The sequence below is a fragment of the Coptis chinensis genome, chromosome 3, assembly GCF_015680905.1.
Source record: "Coptis chinensis isolate HL-2020 chromosome 3, ASM1568090v1, whole genome shotgun sequence".
Lineage (NCBI taxonomy): Eukaryota > Viridiplantae > Streptophyta > Magnoliopsida > Ranunculales > Ranunculaceae > Coptis > Coptis chinensis.
The window spans coordinates 71,824,439-71,832,881 of NC_141458.1; the positions used below are offsets into that span (position 1 = coordinate 71,824,439).

General features: G+C 35.8%; 1 protein-coding gene across 1 annotated transcript; it reads right to left on the reverse strand.

Moving 5' to 3' along the window:
* Positions 1–845: 845 nt before the first annotated feature.
* Positions 846–7,182, reverse strand: LOC147510678 (squalene synthase 2-like). Its single transcript, XM_086602567.1, has 14 exons — positions 6,900–7,182; positions 6,782–6,824; positions 6,597–6,686; positions 6,257–6,332; positions 3,762–3,831; positions 3,438–3,581; positions 3,245–3,349; positions 2,930–3,076; positions 2,024–2,099; positions 1,755–1,843; positions 1,530–1,621; positions 1,411–1,456; positions 1,250–1,323; positions 846–1,172 (listed from the first exon to the last, which is right to left on the reverse strand). The coding sequence occupies exons 1-13, from the start codon at positions 7,092–7,094 to the stop codon at positions 1,267–1,269; spliced, it is 1,230 nt and encodes a 409-aa protein (XP_086458693.1). The 5' UTR covers positions 7,095–7,182; the 3' UTR covers positions 846–1,172; positions 1,250–1,266.
* Between the last annotated feature and the right edge of the window lie 1,261 nt (positions 7,183–8,443).

Here is an 8,443-nt window from a genome sequence, read left to right on the forward strand (position 1 = left end):
CCAAAGCCAGACCAATTTCAGGTCGGATTTCGGAAAAATCAGAAATTCGACAAAAAGAGACACCCTACTTGTATACCATGTACTTTGTAATTAGAAGAAATCTTTTCCTCACGGTTGAATGAAACTTGTATTGATATTAATGATATATAGAACAAAGACAACAGTACGTACTCTCTCTCGTTAAGAAAAACCCATACTGGAATTCTGGGTAACCATGAAGTGATTCACTCAAATCGCTTAGACACAAGGATAGAAATATTTTGAAGTAAAAATGGCCACCAAAAACTTTTGCTTCCTGGTCGCCCACCAGTTTGCAGTTTAGCAATCAGCACAAAGGTCTTCAAAACTCAGGTCTCTCTTATCCTCAAGCACCACATGCGTGCTTTGATTTCAACCACCAGCCTTTCTACTTCGATCCTATCACGATTTACGAGAAATCCTGCTGTTTCAAGCTTTCCCTATGAAGAAACCAAATAGTAGCCCACACAACATTCACCAAAGAAGGCTGCTCAACACGCCACATTTACTTTCACCTAGAATGCCTCATTTTCTTACCCAATCCTTTCCCACTTGTACTACACTCCTCTCCCATACCGACTGTGATCAACTCAAGTGCATCCCAACAGAGAGACTTCTCCACTTCATTTAAGAACACAACATGACGTACTATTGAAAAGAAAATGTTGTTTGTCGCAATGTAATAAGGAATTCTCAGCTTTTTCTGAAAGGACGTGACTTGCAACATTTTTACTTACTTACTGAAGTTCATGGAACTTCTAGTTCAATTGCTTTTTAGGCCTTGGATGTTCTACACCTTAAACTATCAAAAGTTATGTATGATCTTATTTTCTTGTCACGAAAAAACAGCTAAAACTGGTTTTGTATTTGTGAGTTCAGTTGGAGAGGCAACTGGATTTCACTAGATTGGGAATAAACAATACAACCAAAAAAAAATGATTCAACTAAATTGTCAAAAATGAGGTGGGAAATTTGCTAAGAACGCAGCATACAAAACGGATGACAGAATCAAAACACTCTGAGAATGAAAGAATGATACAACTGGAGTCACCACGAAACTACAAAAGTAAAGGTACATTTTGTTTTGTAAGATGTGCAATTTGCAGTCTGTTCATCCATGCCAGTTGGGGAGCGAGGAGTGAGGTTAAGAAGCCCTAAACAAAGAAATAGACATATTTATTCACAAGAGTATATGACAAACAAACTAGGTGGGTCGAGAAGTGAGACTTACACAACTAAATAAGCAGATCACTTGGTGGAGAGAAATGCGAATATTATTGCAAGAAGAACAAACACTGCAATAATCTGAGAAAAACAAGAATGAATATAAACATATTTTCATCTTTAGCAACATCTCAGATAAATCTCAGATAAATTAGTAGAGAAACTCACGAGAGCTGAACTGTATCTTGGCTGGTCGCCGACTATGAATGATCTCCTAAAAAATCCAAAACACATGATTATACAAACAAAAATCATGGCCATGAGGAGAGATAGAAACAAAAACAGACCTTTGGTTTAGCAAACCAGATTCCCTGCAAGTCTGTTGTATTGCTTCTATGCGACTCAGGGTTTCTGTTGCATTAGGATCATTCTTCTCAACCTGCAATAATCCACGTCTCAAATTACAATTTCCTTTCTACATTTCGAAATGTTATGAAATGAAAACTTAGAAAACATTTGGGAACAAAAATCTAAGCTACTAATCTATTTATGGAAATATTTAAGTACCATACCTTGGACTTCAAAATACTTGAAAAATCATAGAAAGCACCATAGACATCAGACATAGATCTTGTCCCATCAATTAATTTAGCAGTAAGACCTAAACAATAAAAGAAAATCACAGAGAAAAAACATATCAACAGAAGACTCGAAACAATCCTGCGATTGTACTAAGCAATATAAGATCAGGTCTACATTCAATAAGTACTTTTTTAGTACTTATTACTCTGACCCATATAAAACTTGACATGCTTCCAGTTCAACATCTAAATTCTCTTACCGCGCCTCATTTTCACAACCCCTCTGAAGATAGCTATGTTATTGTAGCATAAAGCGAGTGTTCCAACTGCCATGATCTAGAAATAATGGCACAATATTAGTTGATAAGCAAGTTAATAGCTAAAAGTATTAATTAAAGCAAAAAGAACAGCTTGCAAAAGTATAATGCTAGAATGGGAGTGACCCAAGTAATAGTAGAATACAGAGAATCGCTAAAAGTATTAAAGTGGATGGAAGAGAATATCTTGAACATCATATGCAAGTTATAACTTAGCAAAGTTTACGAGTTGTGCTATCTTGAAAAGAATAAGCCATTTCCAAGTTCTGCTTCCAAGAAGTAGGTGTAGGCCACAGAGATGGGACTTCATCGGTACTAATAGTCAGCGATACTAAAACACAGTGTTACGCATCACAGAGAACAAAAGTTTTTCCATTTGTATTAGGCAAGGTAGGACTAAAATCTGAAGCAGAGACTTTAGAGACGAACCATCAAGTTTAGATCATAAACGCCCCAAGGATAGGAATCATTCTTTTGCAAACCCAAGCTACAATCATATGCACAACCTCAAGCAGAGTTATCGATCTTGGTCCAATATAGCCAATTTATAATTGAGTTGCAAGATACTGAAGTGCTTCCAAAATGACAAAACTTCTTCTATAATGGGAATCCAAGACTATCTCATCTAATCAATCCAGAAAGGCATCCCGAAACCACTTGCTGTAAGTACAACTACTGATATTCCAGGAGTTTCACAATTAACCAGAGCAAGTCACAAATTATCAGGAGGCACAAACAAGTACAACAATCAATAGCTAACTTTGAGAGATACATTTCTGTTTCAGATTGGCACTAATAGACAAGGGAAATAGGCTATTAGAAAATAGCTCCAATCAGAAGATGTCTCACCTGAGGTATAGCACAAAATCTAAATATAGAAGGATCTCGCAAAGCAGACATGTACTTCAGACAATCTTCAACATGCAGTAACGCATTTGTGACCATATCATTCAGGCACTGCACTGCTTGCACCGAGTTCTCCTCATATTTAAAGTCCTGAACCACATAATTAAAGAACATAAGCCAAGAAATGAAGAAAATTATCTGCTAATTATTTTTATTTTCTTTTCTTAATTTCAATTTCTTTCGACATGCTTGTATAATATGAAACAAAAACAAAAAAATTGAAGGTATTAGTTTGAAGAAAACAAATAAAAGGATCACCTCAAGTTTGTCGATGTATTTACTCCAAATTTCACGAGGCCAAAACATGCGTGACTTTGGTATCTCATTTATGTCCTCCAGATAGTCTCGAATAATGTTTGTTTTCTGTGACACGGAAGATTGTGCGTAATAGCAGAACTTTCAAGATGATTCAGTTCAGACATAATGCTACATTAGGAGTTAGAAGTGCTACCTGAAGATATAATCCCATTGAATTGGAAAGGGAATCTGGAATCAAATCTTCCAAGTTGGAGGCGTAAAAAAGCTTGGATAATCCTAATCCAACAAGTCCTGCAACATAATGACAGTACTCGTCGTACTCGTCAACTGTTTCTACCTACAAAACAAGAAAGTGTTATAGAGTCACACAAAATACAATGAAGACTTCACCATTTTCACTTCATGCATAACCTACAATATAACTTTAGCATTAAAGATATCAAATGTGTATTAAATCCATAGCACCTTCACCCTACAGTTCAAACTAAATTACAGCGACCGATATGTAATGTTGTACCTCCTTCAATATGAATTTTGCCATTCCCGCGCCCATTCTTTTAGTTATTTCTTCAATTGCCTCTTGATAACTGCAGAAATGTCCAAAGAAGCAAATATTAGTAGTGCAAAGTGTAATAAAGATTTCTTGCGCACATGTTATCATGTCAGGACTAAACCACTGAAAGCTAAAACCAACCTGAGCTTTCCAATTTCCATTATTCATGCTAATCTAAAAGGGCAAGTGAACTTGATAATTAAACATGTTAAACATGCTTGAACAAACCAATGGCTAATCTCAGAATAAAGGAATAGCCAAAGCTTTCAGGGAATTTGCTAAGAAAACACAACATGACATCCTCTGAGCTCCTAGCGCTGCTCCTTAGCAGATTGATGGCTGGACTGTTGAGAGAGTCACGCTAACTGGCTCATTCTTGTGAGATATTTGGAAAATGACTTACATCCACCAAGCAGTTTAAAAAAAATACAAATAAAGTTAAACATAATAAATTCCATCAAACTGTGAAACCTAGTACTTATTTTTTTTTAGATCAGCAAGACAATATTTTATATTATATTAATTATAGTGATATAGCGTGAGAGGTTCACACTACAAAAGGTACAAGCATACAAAGGCTAAGCCTCAATCATAGTATCCCATCTAAATACAAGATCTTCCAATTTTAATCCCCTACAAATCGGTAAATACGACATCCAATCCAACATACGTGACTTGCATTTAACAATGAGTTGCTGGACATCCCTAGAATTGTCATAAAAAGTTCTACGGTTTCGCTCAAGCCATAATGACCAAGTGAGTGTGTGAGCTGTGTTGATAAGAGATGACCAGTCCTTGAAATCTGACCGTGGCTGGCAAGTAAATCTAATGGATCACCATGACACTTGAGAGACTGCATGAAATAATCCCAGACCGCTTGCGCCACTTCGCAATCCATGAATAAATGTTGAATTGTTTCCTCCTCCTTGATGCACACACACACCTATTGACAAGGATCATACCCCTCTTTCTTAGATTATCACAAGTCAGAGTCCTACCCTAACATAAAGCCCAAACAAAGAATGAAACCTTAGTAGAGACTCTTTTGTTCCATACTTTTTTCCACGGGAAGTTCAGACCACCCAAATGCAACACTTGTATCCTTCTCTCCTCAATCAGTTCAAACATAGTCTTCAAAGTGAACGGTTGTACCTTTCCCAACCAATTCCATGCATCCTTGTCTTCGTTTACTTATTGATTAGCAAGCAAATTTAGGAATTTGCTAATCAGTTGCAACTCTCTCTCAAATAAATTTCTTCCGAACTTTAAATCCCATGACTGAACGACTGAACCCCATTCTCCCATATAGCATGTTGTTCAACAATTTGTTTAGAGCTTTGTTTCCATTTTTCCAACAATTAAGAAAATATGGTTTCTTTCCATTTTAGACACCAAGCCATTTACTTTTGAAATGTTTGATTTCAAAAGCGTGTACAGTTGTACAAGTAAATGGCTGAATTCTGCAATTTTCTTCTTTCAAGAAAAACATTCTTTTCCCAATGATAACCTCATCCCTTATCCCAAATACTAGGGGCTGGCTGAATAACTCATGCTACTCTATAAAATTCTATCCGGAGCCACCAAATAACTCAAAATCACCACTTCATCCCATGCCTTATTTGATCTTCCTCAGTGTCATTTAGGAAAACTAACCACTACGTCGATTCTGATTGCATTTCTTAGTAGTCTATGTGGCACAATTTCAATCAGCTCTTCTTTTACTTTTCTTTGCTCAATTTTATAATACGTCTGAAGAAAAAATGATTGTCTGATGGGGCTAGCTAGCAAGGGTTTTGGTGGACCCATAGGGCACCAGCTTGTTGTCCTACTACAGTTGAGAGGGGAAGCTCATGATCCTTAATTTGTAATCCATTTTTCAATGAACCCTTCTATAGTCTTACCACTTATCCATCCACGCATCATCATATTTGCTGGAACAACTCTATGAACAAGTTTCCTATTAACCAAACATACCAATGGATTGTCTTTCCACAGCTTACTCTGAACAAAGTCTAAAAAACACTCTTGGTCATAAATGTAGTACCCGCAGAATTTAACAAGAAAACATATCACAGGTACATAAGCAATCGTACACGCACACACAATATGCTGTCAATAGAGCATGAAGGGTGGGGAAATAAAACATGAACAAAAACATCTACTGGCCATCCGAAAAGAAAAAAACAGGACAGATACGCTATTTATTTCAATAATGTCTTCAGGAAGTAGGACAGATTTCAGAGTAAATCCAAACAAATAGATTTAATACTCAGAGCAAATAACATGACGGTATACAAAATTAAAGGTGTAACAATATAGTAAGAAAATAGAGATAGGTAGATCGAAGGGCCAAACCATGAAAGACATAATCATGTGTCTCCATTGATACGAAGCACAATGTATGTACTTACACTAACTATAAAAATCAACTATTCTATTGGAAGTGGTGCGAAACGTACCCCTTTCCAAGCTCTAAAAATGCGGTGACAACATGATGAAGTTCATCCATGAGAATTTTGTATTCCTTGGTACCACCTTTCAATATCAATATAACAAATTACTAGGATTAGCAAGTTGACAATGCTACATCAGAGAAGAGAGAAGCTAAGGGGTTGTTTGTTTTTTGCTACTTATAAGTTTTTGTAAGTCAAGTTTTGCTAAAGATACCTACCACTTATAATTATAAGTAGCTGAAAAACAAACACCCAAAAAAAAAAACTTACCGTGCTAATAAGTAGTAAGCACTTGCGAAAACCAAAAACAAACACCCTCTAAGTATTTAAGAAGGCTTTTGCTTACATGCGAAATGCCAATTAGGATCATAAATATGGCGATGAAACGCTTCAAGAATTGGGACTTTGACATCAGAAGCTATACTCGTATCATCCTCTGGTAAAGAAAACAATAAGCCAATGAATTAATAAAAGAAAAGAAAAGAAAAAAATATATATACTAAAAATAGTTCTTCAGGATTGAAAACAGACCAACGGTATCGAGAGCTCGAAGAACCAAATAGAAAATGCAAACCTGGCAACCGAAAATAAAAATAAGTAATGAATGAATGAAGATTCAGTAATAATGAATGATGTGGAAATAAATTACCGCGTTACGTAGTTCGGGATGAAGTTGTTGAATGACGAAAGCGAAACTACGGGAGACTTTGTGGAGCATGGAATAACAGAATGCCCAGTGTGGTTGCGCCGGAATCTCTTCGGCAGCGCGTTTTTGTGCCATTTTTAATTTCAGAAGCGGGTATATTTCGTCTGGATATTTCACCATAGCTCCCAAAATCCCCATTCTTCGCTGAATGAAATCGATGGCCGTTTTTTGCAAAGGAAAATAATAATATAAGAGTCACGATATAAACAGATCGAGCTGTTGGCACAGTCTAAAACTGAACCGTAGGATTTGTTTGAGATATCACTCCAAGTGGGGGCCACCATCTTTTCTCAATCATAAAAGAAAAACATAAGAAAACATAATAATATAAGAAAACATAAAAAAACATAAGGACCTGCGCCCATACACTCACGTCATCTCTTTCACTTAAGAAAAACATAATAATAACTAGCTTGTAGCCGGTTCATACGCTAGCTCTAGCTCTAGCTCTTTTCAGAACATTTAGATTTCTTTTTAGGAAATTGGGAGTTTGGGACTACAATTTTAGTCGCTAATCCGTTTTAATTTTCTAATAAATTATTTTAAATAAAATTTTAATAATTAAGTTTTAAAACCCCGTTTTTTCAATTGGAAGATAGATCTTGTTTTAATAAGAGAATAATTCCCGTTTTAATTAGATATACTAAATTTCTCCTTTTCAATAGGAGTGGAATTCTCATTTTAATAAGAGAATGATTTATATTTTAATTAGAAGTGCTAAAATTTATTTTAATGGGAGAGAACTTCTCGTTATAATAGGAGAGGAATTCTTATTGTAAAAAAAGATTCCCGTTTTTCAAATAGGAGAAAAATTCCCGTTTTAATAGGAGATGACGTGAAATTTTCATAGAGCTCGAAAAATACCTCTTGTGGGAGCTTTAATATTAAGGTTGTTGTGAATAACTAACAGCGGAAACAATGTTATTCACTACAAATAGATTAACCCTACACAAGAATTGATCTTTATCTCTAGACAAGACTTCAACACCCTCCAAATATTATCCCAACACTTCTCAATATCAATTAACTAGCATATAAAGTAAAGAGACTAATGCAAAAGAAAACAAACCACAAGACACAGATATAACGTGGTTCGGCAATGTGTTTAATCCACACAGCGAGTTCCAAGCTTTACTAGATGTCCAGAGTAACAGATTACAAGAGATCTCAATTCACTCACAAAGAATGAACACTCAACTCACTAAGAATTTCTCTCTTACAATCTCTCTCTTTCATGGTTTTGGTTAGGTTAAGTTTTAGAAAAAAAACTTATGTTTATACTGTTTCCGAAAACAGTTGAAGTCCTGCTAAAATACGATTGGGCGTATGATGCTTTGGCTAGGCAAAGTCGAGCCTGTGCGCGCCTGACATACTGTTTGTATACTATTTTTCTTTCTCTCAACCCAAATTTTGGCTAAGTAAGAAAAATGCCAAAGAGAGAAAAAAAAAAAAACTCTTTTTTCTCTACATTCTCCACCTCGGTGAGA